This window comes from Leuresthes tenuis, unplaced genomic scaffold, assembly GCF_036924035.1.
Source record: "Leuresthes tenuis unplaced genomic scaffold, fLeuTen1.0.hap1 SCAF_16, whole genome shotgun sequence".
Classification (NCBI taxonomy): Eukaryota; Metazoa; Chordata; class Actinopteri; order Atheriniformes; family Atherinopsidae; genus Leuresthes; species Leuresthes tenuis.
The window spans coordinates 18,689,700-18,716,504 of record NW_027325370.1 but is presented as its reverse complement, the minus strand read 5'-3'; the positions used below and the strand labels follow the sequence as shown (position 1 = coordinate 18,716,504).

Here is a 26,805-nt window from a genome sequence, read left to right as displayed (position 1 = left end):
ACTTTCACTGAAGTCCACACATAGACACACAAAAAAAAGAAATCACCCGATCTTAAACGAAACGGCAACGAAAATTTTTATCAGTGTACATTTACAGTGTCCATTAAAATGTCACGCTCAATGTTTAGAAAATGCTTTGAGAGTGATTTCTTCTAAAGAAACAAAGTTGCTTTATTTGCGAACTAACTCTTTGCACGGTGGATTCGAGGTACACACTACCAGAGTGACAGTTAAAGACTACACCACAAGAGCTTTAAGTTTAGCAGAAATATACAGCACAGATCACAGACTAAACACAGCTCACTTCATTCAGCTCTACATTAAGGTGTCAAACTGAGTCAATGAGTATCTACAGTTTGATCGTGGTATGACTTCTCTATCGATCAACCAGAAAGATTCATTTTGTATCAGTTCACTGTGAGTTTTCTTTGAATCTAAGCTTCAGGGCTCAAGAACCAACTATATGATTATGTATAGAAAACATTCCAGCCTGAACTCTCATTTGCGTGTTGCTCATTGTACCCTTCCTCAGAGCTAAAACACAAAGAAAACATGAAATGACACACATAAAAAAGAAATAGGCTTTTTTTTAAAAAAAGGTATTGTTCCAGTCCATATCTTCACATAAAACTCCAACTTTTTACACTTTCATTGTGTTTGAATAATTTATTTTGTGATCTCTGGACAGAACTTAGCTAACCTCTACTGCTCATTAAAGCGGTGACGTCATATTCAACCCGCTGATATCAATGTGGTGTCGATTGTTTCATGAAACACTGTAAGCTTTCCTATCAGTGCTGAACTACTCTTTTGATATTTTTGGGAAAACTGTGACAGAGAAGAATTATGTGAGCTTTAACTGCACATTCAAGCTCCAACATGGAAAAGACAAAAGGAAAACATGTTCAGTTGGTTAGAGATTTTAATCACAACACTCTTAGGGTAGAAACACAGCCAATGTGACAAAGCAGGTTGAATCCCCAGCGCTCTCTTTTTCTATGAGGAGTAGCACATCCCTTTTTAATCATGTGAGTCTAAACGGTTTTCTGAGTAAGCGATTGTAGGAAATAACAGCACTTCCAACTGCAAAGTCAATTGAAAAGAAAGTAGAAATAGACATTTCTTTTTAAACTAAAGGTCCCGCATGAAGGATTTAGGGATATCGAGTGATACGTATTGCAACCAATTGAATAAACCAGAACTTTTGTATCCACAAAAACAGGAAAGATCTGCCTCAGAGCAAATGTTTGAGTTGTTGGGCAGAGGGCCGATGGTTCCTGTCTTTTTAAAATTCTCACTCTAAGGTAATAAACACTCAACAACTCATATTTATATGATTCCACACTACTGATGGCGTAATTATGAACATTTTATTGCCTTTGGGCCCATGTTTCGTGATGCACACGACACACTGTAACTTGATTTATTTCAAGTTTCCACGCTCGACATCCTCCCGAAGGCTAACTCAACGGGACCACTGGGTGGCACTAATGGCCCATTAAATTTCAATTCAGAAGTGGGAATTCCTGATTTCCAAAACGGAAAGTTAATTTCTGAAGTCAGATTTCCAACCCCGAAAAGTCAGAGGAACCTCACCAGCCCTGACTTTAAAATCTAACACGGGTGCTCAGGACATAAACAGTAGTGACAGCTGCATTAATAAACAGTTTGCATCCAGTTAGGTCAGCTGTACCTAGAGTAACATTCAACCTCAGTGAACTATGCATACCATAGTTTGTATGCATTCTAATCAAAAACACATTTGGAAGTTAAATTCAAAGAGTACAATTAAAACCTAAATTAAGCGATTATCAGATCTGTCAAACCTCTCTTTGGCCACTGATGAGCACTACCAACTGATCACTAAAGCAGCAATGTACTCCTGCACAACAGCTCTTAATCCAAATGTATCTGACAGTAACAGTGAGAGAATTCCTGTTTTCCCTTTTTGTCCTACTTGATCACCGGTGATGTTACCAAAGAGGGCTAAGGCTACAAAAATGACCAAAGAAAAAAGAAATAAATTTAGCTCAGGATCTGAGGACCACGACGAGATATCATCTCAATGAAAATCTCAGCAAAATCAGGCTATCCAGATAAAAAAAAATAAGATGACTCAAATATTTAGAATGATTCTGGATTAATGTCTTGCGATTAATGTCTTCTACCTGACATACACAGAAACATCCCAAGGGGTAACAGTCAGCTCAACTGATCTGGCCTTTAACAGTTAGATGTGGGAAGTATTGAGGCAGCCTTACAGGGTTGGCTGTGTTTCTACCTTCAGAACATACCTGAGTTCTCCGTATACACTGTTCTTTCTTAACAGTAAATAAGTTACGTTTGGCGTCTTGCAGATGTCAAAGGACAATGGAAAGTGTCTGCAGTCATAAGTTAGAGTGGGTCTTTCCACTGTCATTGGTTCGATGTGCAGAGTCCTGTGTTGTAAATTGGTTATACATGTACACACTCTTATACATACATATTGTATTTATGTACACATTCACCACACATGATCATTGGTACATGCCATAACTGATAGCTGACAGATCAATGAACATTTTCCCTGCATTTAAGAACAAAAACAATCACCTTCAAACATCCAACTGTTTATCATTCATTTCAAGCAGCCCGTTCAGTATGCACAAGCCAGTTGACAAATAATTTTGGTAACAACAGCAAGGACCATTTAGTGGGAGATTACGGGGAGCAGGACCAAACAGAACAGAGTTGACCGGTCAGAGATCTTCATCCCGAATGCACATTTTATTAATCTCCAGACCCAGAGGAGAAGTCGTAGTTAAGGACCACAGTGGTGATGACCTCTTATATCTGTGATCCCCCCAGGTCTCCCCCGCCTGCGGGGTAATGCCTTAACCCACCTCCCCTGCGAAGTGAGTGCAGTGCCACAGTGCAACAGCCTCTCAGCAGCGACCCTATGTGATACATTGGCTGTCCATTCCGGACTGGACCGCGGCAGAGCCACGCCACTGTTGGAACCACAGGAATGGCCACCGCGAGCAGATCAACAAGGAAGTGACGACTCCAGTAGCTTTTTTGGATTTTCCCAGAATCTTCGTCCTCTGAAGCAACGCCCCCTGTGGCCTGTTCTTCTTTAGTGTCATCTTCATCATCATCCTCGTCGTGCACTTCCACAACTGTGACACCGGCTATCTCCTCGCGGGAGGTAGACCTCCTTGGTTGGGACGTGTGAGGCTGTTCTACACCCGGAGATGATCCAGCACAGCTTGGATTCAGCTCAGTTTGTGTCTGGGTGGATCCTGCTGATAGAACAACCTCTTGCTGCCTGTCCATCACCACCAGGTTCTCAGGTGTTGTTTCACCTGGGCTGCTATCTCCACAGCATACACTGAACTTAAGCTCACTCTGTGTCTCTGGTGATGTATCCACAAATTCATACAGTTTTTCTTGTGGTTCTGCTTCTTCAGTACTTTCACCTTCCACCTCCATCCCACTAACTGAGCCCTTCTGCATCTGCTGTCCCTCCTCTGCCGGTCTGATCAAAGTTGTTTCCACTTGCTCTTCTGTTGCAATATCTTCTTTTTCAGCCTTCTCTTTCTCCTGTTTTTCCTCTTCCTCAACTCCATCCTTTCCCTCACTCCGATGACTTTCCACAGAGAACGCTACAGTGGCAGACCGTGGTAAATGAGGGACAAGCGGTGTTTTGGACACTGGAATTGGCTCTGTGGCTGTACTCATGACTGTCGCTGTAGTCACTGAAGTTGTGGTGGTAATGGAGTCTAGATCCTCCTCCGCCTCATCAGACATCCAGGTGGAGGTGGGGCTGCAGGCCTGAGAACGGAAAGTGCGTTGCTCTGCAATAGTATCCAGATCAGAGGGGTACCCTGCTGTTGCAGGGATAGGACAGCTCTCAGTCTGAATACCTGTCTCTTTCAAGGGGTGCAGGTACAAGTGGTGGTGGGACAAGCAGGGGTGGCTCATGCAGCTCATTCCACTCAGACCACAACGAAAGGGTGCCAGCCGGTCGCCTGTGCACAGCTTCTCGTAGGTTGAGGAGTGCGGCATAGTGTGTGGCACTGAGTGGGACATACTGTGAGGGAAAGAATGTGGTAAAGTATGGGAGTAAGTGTGAGGCAGAGAGTTGGGCAGAGAGTTGGGCAGAGAGTTGGGCAGAGAGTGGGGCAAAGAGTGGGCAAAAGTCTGTGTGTAGGAGTTAAGTAAAGATGCTGTTTCCTCAGAGAGGAGGGCGGCCTCAAGCAGCAGGTCAGCACGGCTGGGAACGCTGTTCTCTCCACAGCACACAAAACCGCTATCCTGGGTTCCTTCACCTGAAAGACAAGGAAAGTCTGTACCACTACCATTTTGGTCTGCCAGTGCCTGATCGCTAAGCTTGGTGTAGGTGGAGCTCCGAGTCAGAGAACGGGCTGGAGAGCCGTCGCATGAGCAAGACCCTCGTCCTCTTATTGTCAGTTTGGGCGCTCCCCCAGGACTCTCCCCTGAAACAGATGCTGGTGCTGAACCCCCAACACGGGTCCTACAGCTTGATATGGCTTCCCCCTCCTTTGCTAATCCAGCCTGTGCCAACTCCATGCTGAGCAACAGGTTCTCCAGTTTATGGTTCTGAGTGTTGATGTCCTGGAAGTACTTCTGGACCCCTACATCCCCGCTGAGCCCACCGGCATCGCTAAGTCTGGCACGGACAGTGTCCACAGCCTCTTTCAGCTGCTGGATCTCCTGTCGTGCCTCCTTCAGGGCTAACTGAGCCTCTACGCGGTGACACTCCTCCTCAACCCAGTCCTCCTGCATCCTGTAAAGCTGACCTCGCAGCTCATCTATCTCTGTGTCTCTAAGAGGATGAAAATTGAGAAAAGCAGTCAGAATATGGATATAAGCGTAGAAAAACCTAACCTAAAAGCTAACTTTTCAGGCAGTACTGGTGATCTCTCTTGCCGTCTCAGTATCTCACCTATCTTGCAGCGTGTTGATGGTCTCTTTAAGCTTTGCTCGCAGATGTCGGATACACACCTCCTTTTGCTGCAGGGGTGTGAGGTACTGCTCTGGTGGAGGAGGGCGAATGCCATGGTTGTCTGTACAAGACGTGTACTTTTGACGTCTAGGACAAACAGGGTACAACCAAATGAAAGTAATAGATAATACATTAGGTTTTTCTAAGTCAGACAGTAAGCCAGTCGACACGCATGGCTGCAGCACAGCTCATTCACTCTGGTAAGAACGTCCATCTTACTAAAAGTCGTCGTTCACATTGTCAAAATTTGATAAATATCCTGCCATGTTGCACAAAACTAGCAGTAGCAAACTCCGTGTGAAGTTAGCCCACTGTCACAGAGAAAGGAGTAAATAAACTGTGCCGGGCATTTGGATGAAGTGGTCCCAGCAGAGTGCCTGTGTAGAAATCCCTCTGTTAGCTCTCCTATAGCCGCAAGTAGCCACATAACAGCACCTATGAGCTAACAGAGCAATAGTACACGTTCGTTCATTCATTCTTCTTAAAGTATTGGTGAAATAAAGACAGATAATGCCTTATTTAGAGGCTGCATCGTCCCTGCCCTGTTCATTCCGTTATATGGATATACGCCGTCTAGGTTTAAGTTCCCCTTTAAGCTGTATCACTTTTCACACAAAAAATAAGCAGACTGACAATGAACCTTGTATCCTTTAAGCAAGTCAAAAGAGGTGATTAATTTGTTAGTTCAAGACCTCTTGATTGTTTCGTTTTTTTATAATGATTAGATGATTAAATCAAATAAAATGTTTAGTCTGGCTGTCAGAGTCACAAAGTTGCACAAATGATCTAGCTTTAGATTTCAGATTAGATTTGAAAATAGTGCAATCAATCACTGTACGGGATCTCAAAGAAGGAAACAAAACAATGTGTGATCCCTCACCCTTTGGTTGGGCTGCAATCACTGCCTTTACATGAGCTTGAGTTGCTGCCGCTGCTGAGGGAGGGATTGCCATAGGGATCTCTATTACTGGGTGTGGCCGGTGTCCGCCTGGCCCAAAATAAAAGAAAACATGTTAATCTGTACCTGGTAACGTCACGAAACTACAGTCCAGAGGTTAAGTGAGCTGCAGAGCAAAACCATCATGTAGTTGTAGATGAAAATAGAGATGAAGTAGACTTTAATCCAGGTCCGCTAACATGCCGATACAGCACAGATACACACAGACACATCACAAACACAAAGGTCAAAGTGGCTGCTAGCAGACAGCAAGTCTGCCTGAGAAACATGAACACACACTCCTCGGGGCACTGACAGTAATGTTGCAGATTTCCAAAATCATTTCAACACAACAGCAAGAAGCATGCAGGAAAAAGAAAAAACACAGAAAAGGACATAAGAAGGTCAGATTTGACATGGTAGTGTGGAAACAATTATTTTTCCCCACAGTGTGACATCATGAAACATTGGCTGTTCAAAGGGTTTCATCATTCACATGCTTTAGAGGACCAACACTGATCGGTAAGGGAGAAGAAGAGGGACTCGGGACAGACCGGGAACGAGGGGTGGCGGGAGAGTTTGTTGAATGGCTGTGGCGATCCGGAGACTTTGTAGAGGTGTATCCTTTAGTCGGTGACTTGGTTGGTGCATAGCCTTTAGTTGGGCGCATTGAAACCATATACCCTGTCTCCATGGGAACGTAGTCTAGCTCTATGAACCTGCAGTAGTCAAACCTGACCAGGCAGAGACAAGAACGTGTTAAATCACGGAGGATGGTACCATGGATCACACCTGAATAATACACTGTGCATGCAGGGAATGTACGCACAGTATTACTGAGGTGAGGCAAAGCTGTCAGGCTGATAGCATGTCTTGGCAGGCAGTGCAGATGTCAAATATCAACAAGCACTCAAGCACTGAAGTGGCCCAGGAGAGGTGACTCCCTAAAAGGCCCTGCACTAATAGTTGAGGCTCCTCACTTTGACTGAAAACAATTTGCAGCTATGAGGCCTTTACTGGAAGACGTAAAGTAACACTCTAAAACACAATGTGCAAATGGAAAAAAAACTGCTCTGAAGCTCTTCTGAGAGAAGCAGGAAAATAATAGCAATTCTTTCCAACAGCCTCATCATAGAAGAGCAATTAACTCCAAGCACGCTTTCAAAAAAATGTCTCCACAAGCAGGAAACCTCCTACAAAAATTAGATCATTAAAGACACTAGCAGCCAGAAATTCAACCTGGTGAAGAAAGTACAATTGTCTATAGATTGTCTATAGATTTGGATGGATGTCCTCAGGACAATTGGTTGATTTATGTTTTGGATTATTCATCCATGTACAAAGCAGCATATCTGCTAATCTTTCTCTCCAAACCTTCTCATAAAAGTCTTTCTTCTTCTGAAGGTTTATTGTCAAATTGAACTCTGCTCTCTCCTTGGCACATGTGTACCATTCTCTTGATGTGAAACAATTAGTTTTGGATAAAAACCGAAGCACTGTAGCAGACACTTCATGATGTCACACTAAATATTGCAAAGAATTTTCAGACTTCAAGAAATTCTAGTTGTTTGCTGTTTGAACAATGCTCAATATCCAACCTCCTGCAGATCCATCGTTGCACCTTAAGACATTGCCACTGTCCTGCTAAAGAAACACATTTTAGTATTGGAGTGCAGGTATATCAGTGGTAGACAGGACGGGAAGGATTGTCTGTGATGGGCAACTTCTGTCAAGACTTCCATAGATCGCGATACATGTTGTACATTCATTGTTCAATAAATAGCAGTGTGTTAAAATGTCTTGAACAGAATATGATTGTTGTCCAATCACTGACCTCCACGGTGGGTGGAGGAAGGGACAAGCAGGGCCAGTCAGAGCAACTATGAGGGGTTTGCACACAGGACACGAAAACTACACGCCAAAGCACTGTATCAAAATTAAAAAGTTTTCAAGTTGTATAGTTCCTAACATACGTGCACACATACAAACATAAAACACATACAAAACTGACATACTTACATATACAGCAAAATACTTGCTCCATCCACCCATTCATCCATGATACATACATGCTTACAAAAGGGCATACTAACATATATGTTTACATAAGTGTACAGATATTAACATCCATACACATAAACACATTCATGCTAACATAAATAATGAGTTACTTACCAACATCAAAACTTACTTACATATATACCAACTTATAAATTTACAAACATCCAAACTTACTAACACACACTTGTTTGTGTTTATGATTTTCTCCATCTTGTCCTCCTTTTAGTTTCTGATTGTTTATTTAATATTTAGCATAAGTTCCACAATTTAAGCCTGACAGCATTTACGAAGAGCAATCTCCAAGAAATTGGGCATTTAAAGCAACACTAGGGACTTTGGAACGTTCTCATCGGCATGTTCTTATTTCCACATTTATTCTTTAAGTCATTCATTTTCTTATTCCCCTTCTTAATCCTAATAAAAGGTTATCGTTGTGATCTTTTGCGGATTATAAACCCACGAGATGATAACTTTACCGACAGAGCCAAGCAAATCGAACATGACACTAAACTAAACTAGATTAATCAGGCATTCACTAACACCAAAGCAGAAGTCTGCATTCAGCATTCATCTCGTTTTTCTCTGAGCTCTCTTCTGCAATAATATCCAATCTGATGTTTATTGTTATCCCATATCTTGCTTGTGCACTTCATTAACTTTATTTGTCATGGTGAAAGTTGTTCTCGTTGTTAGAGTGTGATGTTGTACTGTAAAGCAAAAGGTTTAAAAGCAAAAAAAAACTTCAAAACTTAGTTTCAAGGTTCACATACTTCTCTAGTGTTGCTTTACTAAACCAATAATGTTTAAATAAACTTAATTAAACAGCTGTTGATCTAGTTGAATGAATCGAAGTGCATATTGCAAAACATCTTAATATCCGTTTTAATTGTGCCACTGTGCTGAGTCAACGTGTCCTGTGTGATACAACAAGGGAAGATGCCAGATATTGATGACTCAATAGTTCTTTGAAGATCAATATATGACAAAAGCCAAGACATTAACATAGCAGAAGCAAAGGGGAGCAGCTGAAGCAGTGAGCCTGGAGAGTGACAGAATACACAGTGAAACGGTGTTCAAGGTCTGAAATTCTTTCCCATCCATTGGGTGGAATAGAAGCCATGTTGGGCATTTGGGTTTTCATCTGGTAGAGATGAGTGTCAGGCATTCGTAAGCATGAGCGGGTGGAGAGCAGGAATATCCCTTTCCGAGACAGAGACTTTGCTCAAGATAAACCACATCTCAGTTTTAGAAGAAGCATGTTCTCATTTAAGGCGACGCCGGTGTCTCACAGGATGCTGCTGAGTGAGTAGTGAGCGCTGAACCAGTGATCACTCGTGATCACAGTACGCCTTTACAGTAAAAAGGCAAGTTCTATTCCCACCATAGCCACTAAACACAACATCATGCTATAAAAATCAACATGGAGGACACCAGTTTTCTTGTTTGTGTGTTTAAATGTACCTACTGTCTTGGATAAATACACAGTTGTGCCACCACATCGTTAGACTCAGAGGTGACAAAACAACACGCATTTATGCTGAATTTGTAATTCAACGGAAAACTATAAGGTATAATTATAAAAAAAAAAAAAAAAAACTCAGAACAGGATAGGCAGAAATTCAGCAGTTACTTTTGTCACTAGCGTAGCAACCATAATTTGGTATTGTTAAGCTTTGGATTTCTTCATATGCTGAGGCAAAGTTCTGATATTTTCCTCATATCAAAGTCTATAAGTAGTAAAGCTAGCATTTGGATTTCCTTTTTCTGAGTTAATCACGCAGAAGTTTGTCACTGACAAAATCAACAGCTGGCATATATAAATTAGAAAACTTCAGTAATCCATATCATGAAAAGGTTAATCTACCATTAATATTTCAAATCTAGTTGGAATTGAAAGCTTGATAGGCTGAATAATTCTCGAAAAAGCTCAGAAAAAGTGATCTCTGTGCCTTTGTAGGATATTTACTTTGCAGTATTGGTTTTAGTGGCTACAGTGTCTGAACTATGGAGCTACAAAGCATGCTCTCTGAGACTATAACTGAAGTATGTCTCACGCAGGGGGCGCAGGCACCGGAATTGCCACTGGTGCCGTGGCCGCTGCTGCGGCTGTCCCCGAGCCCGAAGCCGGCTTGGGCACCGGCACGGGAGAGGACGCCAGTATTTGCTGCAAGCGGCGTTTGGGCTGCAGCGCCTTCAGAGGGTTGAATCTGAGAAAGAGGAGAAATGAGAGAGAGGACACCACAGCTACAGACCGAGCCATCTCTGATTATCTTTTGCCAGTCCAATAAAAGCAATTGCAGCCAAACTAAGCAGACATCATGGCCTCAGTTTAATAGAGCATTTATTAATCTGTGACCCACACAAACTATAGCCTTTGGCACCTGGACAAAAACACTGATTTCAACACATCATGGCAACATATTATCCAGTGACAGAGATTTGGATTTTTCAGCTCACCAGCCAAGGTCACTCTGTCTCTCAGTTGCTTTAAAGTGATGTTTAAACATGACTTCTACAATAAGTCCATAGTCCAAAAGTTAAATAATCCTTGGGAACAAACAGCATATTGCAGCCATTGGTTTGCAAAGACCATTTCTGATCCTGTCAGACAACAGATCTTTCTTATCCTTTAAGCTGTGTGAAACTAGATCGGGGAAGTTAAATAAGGGGAAAACATGTCAATACACTCCAGGAACTGTGTTGCGGTTGCTTGACGTTTACTGATCTGAGTGTAGGACAGTTTGCTCAAGCCAATATTCTTGTAAATAATACCAAAGCTCTTCCGGGATCCTTCAAGTTAATCAATGACTGTGAGGAAACAAACTCTTGTAAAAATATTGGCATGACACGTAACTGCAAAGGGACACAGACAACAGTCGTAGCTAATTAGCCTAGTTTACTTATATCTTGTTAATTTGATAACCCTGTCATCATTTCGGTTTTGTGAATTCTGATGTCTGACAGCGAAGGGCAAATGTTTCCCTCTTTATCCTGTCCAGCATCATGGCAGCAGAATTGTAATCTGAATACTGTGTTATGCCAAACACATTTGCTTTGCCAAGGGAAGCTTTATGGATGCAAACCTCCCCTTGATTCCCAAGTACTGCTTATTCATTTATTTTGGTTACAATACTTTATATATAATAGTGCCAAACCTGAAAGGGGGGACAGGGAAAGAGGGAGAGCAAAGAAAAAGAAAGAAACGAGACAGAGATAGAAAGAGACGATCGGAGAATACAATCAAAAACAAAGCAACTAGCTGTTTCTCAGCTGATTTTAACATTAAAGCAAGATACAATAATCTGTAATTGTAAATGTGAAAAGAATGTTAACAAAATATCCAGACTGAGACATTTGCAGCTTTTTTAAAATCTGTACTAGAGTAAGCAAAAAGATGAAACAGCTAAATATGTGAACTGCTGATAAATTAGCAACTACAATTGTGAAACTGAGAAAATTGATTACAGGAGTACTATTTGACAGCCGAGGGAAACTAGCGACTCGCTAGAGACACAGAGACAAACGAGACACACAACCATCCACGCTCATACCCACTCCCAGGGACAGTTTAGTCACCAGATAACCTAACATGCATGTTTTTGGACAGTGGGAGGAAGCCAGAGTACTGACGCATATGGGGAGAACATACAAATTATTCTGTCGACGGAACAGTAAAAACTTTAGCAGGAATGTAAGAAGACTGCAGGGTTTTGCTACTTCTGTTATTTTGTTGTGTACGATTTGCAAAATATGCATTAAAAAAATGGACATACAACAATAGAATGAAAACAAACAGATCCTGCAGGGTTTTTCTTCTCCACTTTGATTTTTTTTTCGCTTTTGCATCTTTTGCATCAAAGCAACTCTGGCTTGAATTAATACATTTGTTTTTAACTACATCTGAGGCTATGTAAGAGTTCCTAAAACAGCTGGTTGAGTTGAGGGAAATGTGTGTGGAAATGTTTCATCTCTGATCCCTTACCTTAACCATAATAACTGAATGGCTAATTTCAACCCTAAACCTTACTTTAAACTGATTGTAACCCCACAGGGACCTCTTGTAAAGCTATGGTTGAAGAACCCTAACCTTGGAATATAAAGACACAAATGCAGAGCACACAGTTGCATGCACAAAATTATACTGGGGATGAAGACAGAGAGTCCAGGTCCAGAGTATATGCTGAGCAACCAAAAAAGAGGCTGCAGGAAAAAATGTGCAATGCATCAGTATACTTTCTGCATCAGTGCAGCTGCAACTGGGCCCTTGTGCTGAGGGAAACATACAGATATTCATCAAATATCTCACTGCAAGGCACTCTGCAAAAAGAGTTGTTGACAGAGTCCTGCACTGACCTTCAGTAAGACCTTCAGCTTCAAGCCCTTCTGGGGTGGATTGTGACGTTGCCATTTTAATGAGGTCACACTATGCTTTTTGGGTGTGTCTAATTTAGCATTATATAGCCTTTTGTGCAAATAAAACACACTCAAAGTTACAAAACCCAAAGTTTCACCAAAGAGAGATAAACTCCCTAGAGGAAAGCAGCTTTCTGATCCAGGCTCGTCTTCCTTGAACCGATGACGTCGCCATGAAATACATTTGCATAATACCTGCCAAGTGACATGAATGAAACACCGCGAAAAACGACAACAGCTGCCTAGCATTTTTTAACTGAGAAGAGGAAGCCCTTAAAGAGAAAGGAAACAAAAGCTAAAACAGGGGGTTACAGACAGAGTAACAAGAGTTCAGTTTGAAAAAGGTTTTTCTTTTAATATCAATTCATGTAAATATATTCTAGTAATAAACTAATACTGTAAACCTATGAACAAGCATAATATACGGTGTGAATAATCAGACATGAGAAGCAACATTTTATGTGTAAGGTTTACAATAAATTAAGAGAAAAATTGGTTATTTACAGTAATTATACATTAAATAAAATGACAGTCATGAGAATACAAAGCCATTTTCACTTAAGTCTTCACATAAACATTGCCAATCCATGCTTGGTTGAGGAAAAATAGACCATGGCTTGGACACACTGACTAATTCAACATTTCTTTGCAATGGTTGCACCAAATCTATGAAATAATACAAACATGTAAGCATTAGAGCTAAATTAATTTCATATTGTCATAAACGTTCCATATCCGTTTAGGGGTTGGAGCGTATCACAGCTATCATCTGGCAATAGGGGCAGGGGACACCCTGGACAGGTCCCCACAGGACCACAGAGATGATCAGTTTAGACTCACCAATTAACCAAACTTACATGATTTTGTAAATGCCAGAATACATGAAGAGAACCCATGATGGAATGGGGAAATATGCAAACTCAGGTGAATTACTCAAACTGATAATCCAAACCACAGAGTCCCTTCACAGCTTTGCTCATACCTGGAATTAGCCGTTTTGATTGGTCAAAAATTCAGTGGTTTATCCTTTAACACATTTGAGACAATCATTTATCGCAGTAAATAGTCAAGTGATAATCCATATCATAGCAAGAGCCCCCTAAACTACGTAAAGACGGAATATATTCTATTTTTTACTTTACTGCCAATCAGTCCCAAAATGACTGAGTTGGACAAGAGTTTAAAGAAAAATCAGCAGCAAGTGCTCACTCATGTGGGAACTCCCTCAAAACTGTTGGTAAAGCTCCAGGTGATAAACTCATGGAGCTGGTTGAGAGAAATTTGTGAAAAAATGTTTACAAAGCAATGGGTCTTTAGGGTCTGGAGTTGGGTCTTTCTATTTTATTCTTCTACATTGTAGAAAATGCTAAATATTAAGAAAGAAAAGACCACTAAAAATTAAATAATTTTGACAAATAATGCATTTGCAGTAAAATATATGAAAAAAACCCTGCTGCCTCAAAGCTGGTGGTCAAGATGATGCCTTCTCTGCACATTCACCCTTTGCCCTCATGATATATAATATGCTCCCATTTCATTTCACATTCGAAAGACATGCAGGTTGATAGTAAATTGTCTGTAGGTGTGAACTTGCATGGTTATCCGTTGCTGTACTTTGTGATGGATTGCCAGCCTGTCCAGGGTGCACTCACCTCTGGCTCAACATAAGGAAGTAGCACCTTCCTTCTGTTTAATTTTGTGAACTTGTGGCTCACATTTGGCAACCAGGCACCCAGGGGGCATGTGATCTCATATTGGCACAAACGGCACGAAAATTTTACCAAAAGTAAAATTAGATTTATTCAACTCCCAATAATTAGACCAAAAAAAAAAAAAAGCAGCAAAAAGTGCTGTCCAAATTTAAAGGAAGAATCCTTTAAATGTGGTGCAGCTCCAAATTTGGATATGGCGCAGATCCAAGAAGCTGGCTTTTGCCAAGGACTGCAGTCTCAAAGTGCTTGTTAGTTATTGCTGTAACTATGCACTTTAAAGACCCAAATATCTGCTACAACACCACATAATCCTGTTTGTGGAGGTTTAGAGGGACAATTAACATAAAATCAGTCTCTACTGGTACAGATTATGCACATGTTTCTGTCTACATCTCCTGGCTACATATCAGCACACATGAATATCATATAGACTAAATAGTGGATTTTTACTTCTACAGGATATTTTCTCTGTCAGGACAAATATGCAATAAGAGATTCATGTTCCTGACATTCAACTGTGCCTACCTTACACTGCACAAAATTTCTTTAATCATCACAAGTGAACACAGGCACCCAAAAACAGGTTAAATATCCTTGCTGGCAAACCTACCGGCGAGACCCCGACGTAGACCTCCGATTGGCTGGAGCAGAGGCAGACATGGAGCCAGACAAGCTCTTGTGTAACCTTATGTTTCTTCTTCTCTCTCCCTTTTATCTTCAACTCCGAGAGCCTGGAGGCTGGAGAAAAACAGACAAATAAGCTGTGAGTGAACACAGACACTCAGAAAGAAGAGTGGGCAACAACAACTGCAGTGATAGTGCCTCTGTTTATGGCTCTGGATGCTTCAGTGTGCAGGCTGGTGCTGCTGACTCAAGCTGACACTTAGCTGGCTGGACATCAGAGTTCAGCAGCCAATCATCTCCCAGCCTTATCGAAAGAACAAACCAATCAACGCTAATCTGTTTTATCTCAGGCCAAATACTGTTAGCTGAGGTGAGCACTGGGAACTGACATTTGCACCTGCATCTGCATATGTGTGTGCACTTGTGTGCCTCTTTGGTTCAAACCCAAATCTAACTGTGATGATGCAGGGAAGAAGAGGACAGAAAACAGATTGTCTTAAATCTTTAATCATGGAGCCTATATGTACCGAACAGTCACTCAGACTGTTTGAAAAGCCAGATAATGCAAATATGTTGCAAATTTCTGCCACAGTCGTGGTGTTTGTCAAATCAAAAATACATGCAGAAAAAAACCCATCTTGTCTATTTTAAAAAAGACAAGCAGGCTAAGAGAGGGAAATTCACATGAATGGAAAAAAGGAGGATTATTCTCATCAATAATATATCACATAACTCGGTGGGCCCTCACAAGCCAAGTTTATCTCTGTGAGTAAATGCAAGGCACTTGCTGGGAGTCAGCTCCCTGCTGTAATCAGCTGTGCTTTCTCTCTGCCATCCATGACCTACTCAAAAAGCCTCTTTCATACCCTTCATCATCTGAAGAGCAGTTATTAATTTATTTTCTTATTATTCAAATGCTTTATTTGATATTTCACTATAAATGGAAGTTTTTGTGTATTTTACAAACCGAGCATGTGGAATAATGGAGTAACATGGAAGGTGTAGGAAGCAGGTGTTGCAGCAGTGTGTGAAATATACATCAGACATGTACTCCTAGTCTAACCTAATAGTATCACTAACTTTAATACATGACAACAACTGTCTGACTGTACATGGCAATGTTTTTAAATGCCGTATACGTGAGCTACATCAGCTTACAATTCCAACATCTGGGGTAAACATTTGTAAAACTGAACCCTGCAAGTCAAAAACACCAGACTTTATCCTGCTGAAAGAGGGTCAAACGGATGATTATACCGAGTGTTATTCACCTGTTTTTTATTGGACCTAATTTCTGTGTCATCTGTTGTTAAAGCAGCCAGATGCAGAACAGGTAATTTGCATGCCTTTGTTCTTATTGTTGAACATATACCAGCACATTCTGCTCAGGTAACCATGATGTCTTCATCTATTTGCTTTTGTTTTAACCTGTAGTGTAATTAAATGTTGATACTCTTTGACTGTGCTGTAAATGATGTTTTAGGCTAAAGAGACTAAAGAGAGAATGAATCAGACTGACTCACATGCATCACACCAGACATACTCAGAGAAATACAACTATGCCATCATACTGACAAACCAAACTTGATTTCAACCACTTTCAAAATGACTTAGTTGCTTTCATTGGCTGTGACTATGCAGACGTCAAATGCCTCTTACAATGATATGCAACATACATGTGTACAGGAACACGTCAAGGTTCTGTGCTCAGTTCAAACCTGAGAAAGCAAGCATTATGCTGCAACATCCTGTTAAAATTGTGCATTAGTCTCAATAAATTATATGCTTTAATCTGCTTGTGAAAAGGTGATGTAATAAACTTATTGAATATTTCTGATGAATGACTGAGAAGGGAACTATTTACAGCCTTCACTTCAGTGTTGGATCTGCTTTGATCAAAGTTATAGGGACCAGTATTGTTTGACGAAAGAGAAGTATAAATGGGACACATTTGGTAACTTTGCTTTACTAAAATACTTTATTTTGATGTTTTAAAAAAATGTATATTCATTCAACCAAACAATACTAGAATTGACTTACTATTCTAACATAGCCTGCATCACAAGATAAACGTGATGCATTAGAGATGGATTATTATTTTGTAAAGCTGAATAAATAATAGCAAAAACATGATTAGAAACCTTGAACAAAGAATATCAAAATAGCTTAACCTGATCTAAACCTAATGTATTATTTTTCTTTGTCTTGTTTTAAAAGAATCTAAAGTCTGTAGGTTTCAATGCTTCAACACACAGAGACACAACACACAAATACCTAAGCAGTTGTAACAATACTGGTGGAGAATGTGAACGTTTAGCTTCATTACATGCTGCGACAGGAGCGACATCTTGTAAGGACTGCTCTGTTTACGACCATGTGCCCGGCTAGTTTTTGTTTTGACTGAAAATGGTCAAATCTGGTGCAGAAGGGACGAGGGATCCTGCTAACACTAATAATAATAAAAAAATATATATATATGTTCTTTTGGAAAATTAATTTAACTCCTTTTGAGAGTCATTAAAAACTTTTTAAAATAGAATAGATATGTTTAGCATTTGTTTATGATGAGTATAAATTAACTGAGATGTGATTTTGGAAGCTTATCCTGCATTTTGAGCATATAAACACTAAATTAGCATCAATGTAAAGCTAAGAAGCTTCAAATTTACAAGCCTTTTTCCTCATCTTTATTGTTTGACTTTGCAGGACAATGTCTGTTGTGGAGCATTGGTTTTTCTCTGCATTGTGTGAAGCATGATCTCCTGCCCCAGCTGCTGACACAATAGATCAAACCACATCAGAGCACCATCACGCAGGATTTACTAAGTTAGGCTGGTTATGTAACACCATCACAGCCTGAGAGAGATGCATCTCACACGCAAGCAGACTCTACGCTGACAAGGCAGAAACACAGAAGAGGTACAAGAAGGACATAGGAGGGTGAAAGAGGGGGAAGCCAATGAGACGACAGGAGGAGGCTGCCCGTGTTGTAAGGAAGAGCAGCGAAGGAAGAGATGATACGCAGACTGAAGACAGACATGATTACATAGATACACAAACTCTGCACAATTATTCATCTCACTGTACGTCTGCAGCAGAGGAGACTCTGCAGTGTGGCCTTGCTATCTAAGCACAATGTGACCTTCACAAATCACTGAAGTCCTGCAGCATGGTGCAAAGCTATCCAAACTGATATCAATAAAGCCGTGTGCAACTGACTTAAAACATGCAACAAAACATAATGTGTGAAAAGGGTGCAAGAAACACAACACATTAGATGCATTGTTTGAACTGAGCAGACTGCAGCTAAAACAACTCATGACTTCCACTGCATAGGTTAGACAGAGTGGGGAAGGGAGGAGGTGTGTATGAGTGAAAGTCTGGCTCACACAAGCTATGCTCAAGAGTCTCAATCACATCCGAATGTCAGCAAAAAGAGGTTTACAAACTGTTAGACAGCTCTTCTACCCGTTTGATACTGCAGGTATACTCATCCTGAGTCCCTATGTTTCGCTTTCTGTTTGGTTTTGGCTATTGTTCAACAAGGAGCTCTGACGTGTGCATGTATATTCATGTTCTTATATAACGAATGAGTTTGTGGACATGTTATATCATGCAGGGGTCAATATTTTACTGCGTAAGGAGGCTGAGATGGTGACTTGTCATGTGCCAAAGTGACCGTTTGTTGTCAACATGCATTGCCTCCTGCCATCTTAATCATCCAATCTCTTTGGTACTACTAAGTCTCAACATGCTACTTTTTTGGGGGATAACATTAGGCTTATCAAGTATTTGGTGATAGGAATAGTTTGACATGGCTGGATGAAAATTACTTAGCTTATAGTTTGAAGTAAGAGGAAAATACTTTTTTTTTTTTACTGTTTTTTTTAAATATAATATTCAAGTAAATGAATGACACACGTATGCATATCATACGAATATAAAAATGGAAAAGAATCTATGAGCATTCCATGAGTTGATTTAGACTTCATCTCAGTAGTAATTCAATTAGTAAATAGTACACCTATAAGCACTATAAAAAGCTTATGATTGTCTTTCTAGTATTATATTAATCCTTTAACAAGGAAGTAATGTAACATTAATCACAGCTGTGCAGACAAAAAAAACGCTGACTCTCACACTCCAGAGGTTGCTAAATTGGTTGAGTCATCCATTTCTGTTATGAATGCCTCTAGTTTCAAAGTATGATCCGGAGGAATCTGCTCTAACCCCAGGGTTTCAAATACTGCTGTTTGTCAGGATCCCTTGGCGTGACTGAGAAGTGCACAGTGTCCTTTATAGTCAGTGCCCGGATTCACCCATCATTCCATTACTAAACACTGACAGCAAATGTTTTGATTTATCCTACAAAGTTTACTAATGAATAAACTAATCGTCCTCATAAGTTGGTCAGATGGGGGACGGTGAAAAGTCATAGGTTATGTTGTGTTTTATTTTTTTATTTTTTTGTTTTTTAAGGTTATGTTTTTTACTTTCTTTTGGGATTAACTTTACCTAGATCTGGAAATCAAAACTCTTGATTGCGCTCAACATCTTGGTTTGGTTAAGGAAAGGAGAATGGTTTGGTTTAAGATACACTGCTTCACAGCGTTAATCTGGCATGTTGAAAACTAGTGCTGAAGGTTTCCCTCTGTGGTAATGACAGTATGTGAAAATGTCGGGATGAGAAAGAGCCGTCCACTGATACCTTTTTCAGATGTGAGTGATAAAGAAGCTGTAGAGATAGAGAAGGATAACTGGATGCGGATTTTCTATCTATAACCCTTTTTATAAACATGACAGTGGTTGACACAATTAAATTCCAGTTTTCATTGAAATCATTTCAAAAAGACTTTATAGCCCATGTCATTTGTCCTTACTTCTTTAAATGCCATATTTTACATCAAGCTGTCTTATTTCACTTTGCCTATTGACATGCTATCTTGTGTTTACTTCCCCTGTTCTTTTTATAACCTTATTTAAACTATGATTCAACCTGTAGATTAAACTCTTGAGTTTGAAAATTTCTTTTTCACGAGTCCTGGCCAAGACAATGCAGACATGTACAGAAATGATTATACAGTGTCAGATGTTTCTGTAACTGCAATGTTTAAAATGGGTTTAAATTCATTACATGAGATCAGTTTTTTCTCTCAAAATGTCAGAACAACCACAGTTTCCCAGTATTTCTAAAGTCCATTTATGATAATAATGTGTGTTGATCATTTGCAGGGTCATAAGTTATTGAAATGAATTCTGTTTCCACACACAAAGAGCCAAACTCCACAAGGGAAGGAGCTTTCATCTGGATTTAAATGCATCTGTGGGATGAATGCAGCGCTGCAAATCTCTCCACTTGATGAGGTCACTCTCATATCTGCATACACTGCAGAGTCATCAATTTCTATGACTGCGTTTATAAATAGTCACAGGATTGGGCAGAGTAGGAGAAGGTTAAAGTAATGAGTGTGAAGGTGACTTTACTTATTTAATCAAGACAGAAGTTTCTTATATCAGGGAATTTTATAAGTGATTAGGAATAATTTGCATGTAAACAAGTTAAAAAAATGCATTAACCCTGGTATAATTAAACTGAAAAAAAAAAGCTTTGTAATGTACTTTAGAGTTTTTGTGTGAACTGTAGCCAGGTTTGGTCACTGCAGTCTGCAGTGCGGCTAAAAGAAGAAACAGGGCTTTATGTTAAACCCAGAGGTCAATAAGTTACAGATCTTCTGTTTTTTTTTTCATCATAACATGACCAGATTATGTGTGATTTAATTACCGTAAATTGCTCAGAATAAATAACTGGCAGTCCGATCTTAATGTTTGAAAAATGTGTGTCTCTAAAAGTTTTATGCTGCTGAAGGCAATAATAATAAAAAAAAAAAAAGAGTTTTTTCTGCATTTTGCCAAATATGCCTTGTAAAAGCAAAACATGAAGACACTACAGTATTATTATGACATGGATGTCATCTTTTGCCACTGTCCAAGTCGGTTCTTGACTACATTGTGTTCTTCACCTCACTACAAGCCTTTAAGTATTTTAGACTTTGGATGGCGTAGAAAAAAAACTTTGAGAGCTGACCGGTTTGATTAGTTTGCTTTATTCGGTTTTACCTGATAGAAGAAAACTGAATCTTTCACACGTTCTTCAAGAAAACAGCTGCAACACATTTATGTGATAAAATGTATAAATCTTCAGATTTATTTGTGCTTTAATGATATGGAAGTGATACTGAACACCATTTTGGTTCACATAGTGTGCATCCTGCCCAACCCCCAGCTGTCTTTTCTGCTTAGGCTGCAGCAGCTGTGCTGCTTTCAGCCTTTATTAGCCTGGAAGTAATCAAATTACCCTATTCATTTGGTATTACAGTTTCTTCTTCTCCTTACAGCTCATGCAGCTCCAGGTCCATAATTGTGATTGGTCATCTGACTCCAACTGTTTTAGATAGATGTGCACATATCTAGAGCCAGACAACCTGGGCTGACATACTGAGTTGATAACCACCGTCATAATACTGCTTAGTAATAGTGCAATTGTTAGGGTTAGTTAACCCAGATAACCAGAAGATACACTGGTTATTTTGAACTTGCCTCAATTCAGATATCTTCAATACAGAGTTCAGAGTTGTGAGTGAGAAAAGGGCATTTCTGTGGTTTAAAAAGGGCAGGAAACAGTGGTGTCACTTAGCTTTATTATTTTTTTCCAGTTGGTGCTTGCAATATTGCAAAATCAATAAACAAAAAACAACCATGATGACAAAAAAGCCCAAAAATCCCCAATTGGACAATGGCACACTCAAAAAACCTTCTTTACTGTTTCAAACAGTATATTGTAGTCAGTGATCAAGACTAACAAGTGTATGGGTTCTCTCTGGCCTCCTCCTATAGTCCAAAAACATGCATGTTAGGTTAACTGGTGCCTCTGGGTGGGTTTGCCTCTCATCCTGTGACAGCTGGGAATAGGTTAAAGCGGGTATGGAAATTAAATAGTGAACCAAACACTGGCTTGATGAAGAATTGGCATTGTTTTTGTAGTTCATTGGAAATTCATACTGGAACATGTAGACTGCACATATACTGTAATAAAGGCTGTCTGAGCTGTGTGATGTCAGCTACTCTGTCAATTGTACTAAATAGGCAGCACACGAGCAGAGTGGACAGCAGTATATAATACTTCAACTCCATCCAACGAGACTATTGCTCCATGAACATCCTTGTACTCCGACTCAGACACACATTCAATCTCTCCTCAGTAAATGCAGGTTGCGAATAACAGTATAGAGCTTTTTTCTAACAACATAAACAGATCAGGCCAATCCTGCAGAGTCACCCTACTGCTGCAGTGAATGCAGAGAAGCTCAGCTAGCGTCCTGCAGAGCACAGCAATAAGCTATTGCACAGCTCTTAGCAGACTGAATCCACCATTACAGATAATAAAGAGGGGAAAAAGAGGATCTGATACAGCTAATTGTATCAAAATTTGAACAATATCTTCAATTATTACCCAGAGACTTGATCTAGATTTTTTTTATTCAAGTCCCAGCAGGGGCTAAGGGTTTGTTTCACAGTTTCCTTCTGCACACTTACTGGATAATATTTAGCTCTCATTAGGCTTTGGGTAGAGACCTAATGATCTGCATTTAATCAGGCCAAATGCTCAAAATACCAAATACACTATGGGCTTGTCAGGCAGCAGTGACTGAAAGCATGCCAGAGTGCTGCGGCCTATGTGATCATTACAATCCTCCGTGTGAACTATTTTACTCAAAGGCAGGACAATAAAAGAACATAAATGAAAACAGGACACCAATATTTACTTCTGTATCTATAGTGTGGATGGAAACTGAAGACAACCTGCATTGATCTGTTAATTTCTCTCCATGCAGTACCAATCTATTGAAGCTGACAAAGAGTACAGCTGCTATTCGAAGAGCTGTGTGTTGTGTTACAAACTGTTTTGAGACATGCGCTCCTTTACAAGAATCTGAAGGCATTTTGGTCTCTTTTCTATATAAGTGATGACAGTAATCTTACAAATACATCAATATACTAGTTTCAACATGGCCTCTCCTCTCTGTGTCCAATACAGCAGAAGAGGTAGAAGAAGACACTCCAAAAAATATAAAGCTCCTTCTGATATAAATCAAGTTTTTAACCTTGTTAACATCTCAATTACATGTTTTTATGTGCTCCAAGACATATATATGAGCAAAATCAGCCTTCATCAGTATGGCTGTAGAGTATATCAATAATAAAAAAAACAGATAAATGATATTGAAAACCAAGCAGCAGAATGTAGTGAGTTGGGAATGAGAATGTGCAAAATAAACAGTGTTATCCTGAAATGTCATGTATTACATCTCTAAACAGAGCTGAATAGAGTACTGTCTTCAATGAATCACTGTGTAATCTAGTTATTACTAGACAGACATACTGAATATAGCAGTTTAAAGAGTCAAAGCTTGGCATTTGTGTGATAAAAATGGGTGTTGGATTGCTAGGCCTGCTGGATGTCCCATACCTATAGAGACCTATTGTATTATGAAATATCCCTCAACTCCAAATTATCTTTTTTGGTTTTACATTCCTTAACTTTCCTGTTCTGACTCAGAGTTTTGTGCTGTTATATTCATTCAACTCTGAAAGTTTGCTGTGCACTGTTTGAGCACAGATAAGCAGACAAATACAGTTAGCAACCAGACAGTGAACATATTGTGGTGCAGCTGAAAACAGATTTCCATCGAGGATAGCTGTTGCTGCTCATAAATAGCAGGATTTCCATTTTACATGGGTCTGATGATATTTTGTTTCTTCAGCTTCCCCAAAAAGTTAAAAAAAATCTTCAAGTGCTGGTTTAAACTAGAGATGCACAGTGATATCAGCATGTCATTGGTACCAGCTGTTAAAGGCTTTAAAAATCACATACTGACATTGGCCAAAAAGTCAACAATGACGTATTGTTCAGATCAAATTTAACCAGATTGTGGCTCATTTTTACAATTGTTGCTGGATAAAGATCATTCAGGCTTGTTAAAGTAGGATACAGTTTACACTTCTGCTTAGAAATGTCATATAAAGATAAATGACATGTTTTAAAACATAAAGGTGTTTTTAATTTTTTCCCAGCCATCATAAGAATACAATAATATGGCAATTTCTCTAAAGAAGCAGCTTGATGATGTAATCAGCGTTGCCATGGGTCAAAATTAATTCGAAGATATTGGACACTGGCAAAAAAGCAATATTGTGCTTCTCCAGTTCAAACCTGGTAACCTGTTGAGTTACTTGTTTGAAACAAGGATAAAGTTGCCTCAACCTGTTCACATGTGTTTAAGTGATGTATTTTTTCTTTTTTTTGTTAATATTTGCATTCACTTGACTGGCTGTATAACAATCTGTCAATTAGGGACACAAGACATCTCTGAATGCAGAAGACTACAGAGGAAGCTCTTCTGTCTCATTAAGCCTAGAGCCATTTTCAAATGTCTGGTGCGCCCATACATGCTTGTTCATATTTACCCTTACAGCAACTCTGCTAGTAGTAATACCATCACCAACTAATGTATAGTGCAAACAGCTGCAATAGAAAGGGACAAATATTGCAGCTCATAGACAGAAATCCTGTGTCATCCTCTGCAGCAAAAGCAGCCACCGAGTTAAATGGTGAAATCATCTTCACAACAAACAGTCCAACAGGGACTTCTTAGCCACAAGCGCAGCACTCAAGAGTAATGAACAAGAATATTTTGCAGAAAAAAAAACGACTGACATTAAGAGAAGCATGTCATCCTGTCAAAACACTACTGCAGGGTCACATATTTACTGATCCATACTTCTATTTCTGGCTGTAATTATTGGACAGAACAAACAAACACAAGGAGGAATCAAGAATTTCCCACCACAGGGGCATCTCAGCAAACGCCATGCTGTGAAAACGACCGCCATGGCGACACCATGGCAACACCATGGCAACAGTGTGTCCGCCACAAATATGGAACGTGAGCAGAAGGTGAGATACTATTGGCTGAGAATGCTAGTGAGCAGGATGAGGGAGGGAGTCCGCAGCTGACAAGACGGCCATGCTGCAACAAAAAAGGTGTCCTGAACCAGAGGACAGTAACCAACGCAGAGCTTTGACTACAGAGCATTGCTTTTACTCTCCTTACCTTTGTGTGGCAACATTGTGAAGACTGTAATGTGCTCATAAATAAGAAAGAGTTCATATGGCGTGATTACTGAACAACCTGTTAAAGGGCCCTGCACGCATGTAGTCAGGGACCTTTAGGTCTGTCAGTCTGATGATTGCAAGAGTCACAAATGACCAGAAAGTAAATGACAAGGAAATGCAAACTTATCACAAACTAGAAATACAAAAAAAAAGAAAAGACTACAAAGACAAACTACAAACATAAAAAAAAACACTCAAAATGACGGATGAATGAATAAATAAATGGTCACCATAGGCAAAAAAAACCCCAAAACAAAACAGGCAAAATTCCTACAAAAAAACAACAAAAAAAGGGATTTTCTCAAAATGAATTCAGTCATTCATTCCATTTTATTATTTTACTTCATTAATATCATTCTTTTTACTAAAGAAAAACAAAAAGGGAGGGGGCCTTCCAACCCTTTCAGTTCATTCATGTCTATATCTAATGATCTGCTACAATCTGCGTGTATTTTGCTAGGTATAAAGTTTTATGACACTTGTCTAAATACAGGTTTTTAGAATCATGTGTCAAGATTATTCTGGAGAACCCAGGCTATCTGACAGTAGCTTATTCATCCCAACGCTGTCCGTTAATGTTTTCACACTGACTGTATTCTCTGTATTCAGATGAACAAAAACATATCTCAGCTTTTAGCTTACAGACACAGAAAGAAACAGCCATCAACAAACGTTGAGTCAGTCCTCCCTGAAACTGGATAAAGCCCTGATATGACTTCAGTAAAAGCCACACACAAAGTGCAGTGACTGTTCATCTGTCAGGTGCGATATCGGCTTCTTTTCTGAAACCCAGAAATGCTGCAAGGTCAAACTGCAGCGCCAGGCAACCTGTCACGACTTTGCTGCGTGCAAACATGGATGACACTTGGTGTCTAAGGTACAGTGAACCGTTTCCTCATACGCAGCCAAGGAAGCAGTCTGAGACGTTTTTAGTTTTAAACAAAAGTATAATCAAATATAGCCCGTAGTGACGCTGCAAACAGTGAAAAAAAGGCTTAGAGTAATGCTCAAACATTGGCGCACAGGATGACAAGACGCGCAAACATCTGTCGGAGCGCACTGCGCAGCATCCCTCCATCAGCTGCACCAAAATAAACAGAGACAGGAAATAGAGTCAGGAGGCCTTCTACTGAACGACCAGCTTCAAATAAACACCACAATCAACACCTTTTCTGCACGGTTACTCCATGCATACATTATTTGTGGTCACTGATGCAGACCACTGCCTGTGCACTCCACAGATGCATCCTCCGCAGAACGACAGCTCTGTCGCGGCCAATAATGGCACTGATGGCATCAATAAACAGAAACCCATCGGACTCGCTCACCTGCGCTCCTTATTTCTGTGGCGTTATTTATCCGTTCACACTTCCATCGCCTCAATTGTCATCGTTTCCCCGCAGTTCTTCGCCAAGAGCTCCTCCTGATGGAGCGGTGATCTTGGCTCACACGCCCGGGGAAAGAGTGGAATGGAGTAGGGAGGGAGGGGCTGGTCCAGGAGGGGATGCAGGAGGTGCGCTGAACGGATACCGGGTGAGGAGACGCACAAGGGTATTTGGACGAATGCATCTACGTCACGTTACGTCGATTTGTTTTTAAAGGGAAATGCCACACGACGCTGAAGTTGGCTTTCGATTTTCGAATTAATGGGATGGGCATAATGGGCCATTTCACAGCTATTTTTCGCATGCCGATTACATTAGAGCAGGTTCTGTATGAAAACCACAATAGTTAGACTGGTCAAATATGAAGTAGATCATTCTACAGAAGGTATAGATTCATTAAAACATATTTTTGGATTTGGGAACATGCAGAA

General features: G+C 40.1%; 1 protein-coding gene across 2 annotated transcripts; it reads right to left on the bottom strand.

Moving 5' to 3' along the window:
- Positions 1–214: 214 nt before the first annotated feature.
- On the bottom strand, positions 215–26,486 carry snphb (syntaphilin b). 2 transcript variants are annotated; one of them, XM_072366635.1, is made up of 6 exons: positions 26,318–26,486; positions 14,742–14,869; positions 6,500–6,679; positions 5,889–5,996; positions 4,949–5,095; positions 215–4,828 (listed from the first exon to the last, which is right to left on the bottom strand). In XM_072366635.1, exons 2-6 carry the CDS (start codon positions 14,789–14,791, stop codon positions 2,827–2,829), a joined length of 2,487 nt encoding a protein of 828 aa, XP_072222736.1. In that variant the 5' UTR covers positions 14,792–14,869; positions 26,318–26,486; the 3' UTR covers positions 215–2,826. The 2 variants fall into 2 exon arrangements, with proteins under 2 accessions (XP_072222736.1, XP_072222737.1); XM_072366636.1 differs by lacking the exon at positions 6,500–6,679.
- Between the last annotated feature and the right edge of the window lie 319 nt (positions 26,487–26,805).

Coding starts and splice junctions, on each gene's coding strand:
- snphb (XM_072366635.1), bottom strand. CDS start 14,791: ATGTCTGCCTCTGCTCCAGCCAATCGGAGGTCTACGTCGGGGTCTCGC. Junction 5,997..6,499: donor CCCGCCACCCCTCGTTCCCG/GTCTGTCCCGAG, acceptor ATTTTGGGCCAG/GCGGACACCGGCCACACCCA. Junction 4,829..4,948: donor ATCAACACGCTGCAAGATAG/GTGAGATACTGA, acceptor TCATCCTCTTAG/AGACACAGAGATAGATGAGC.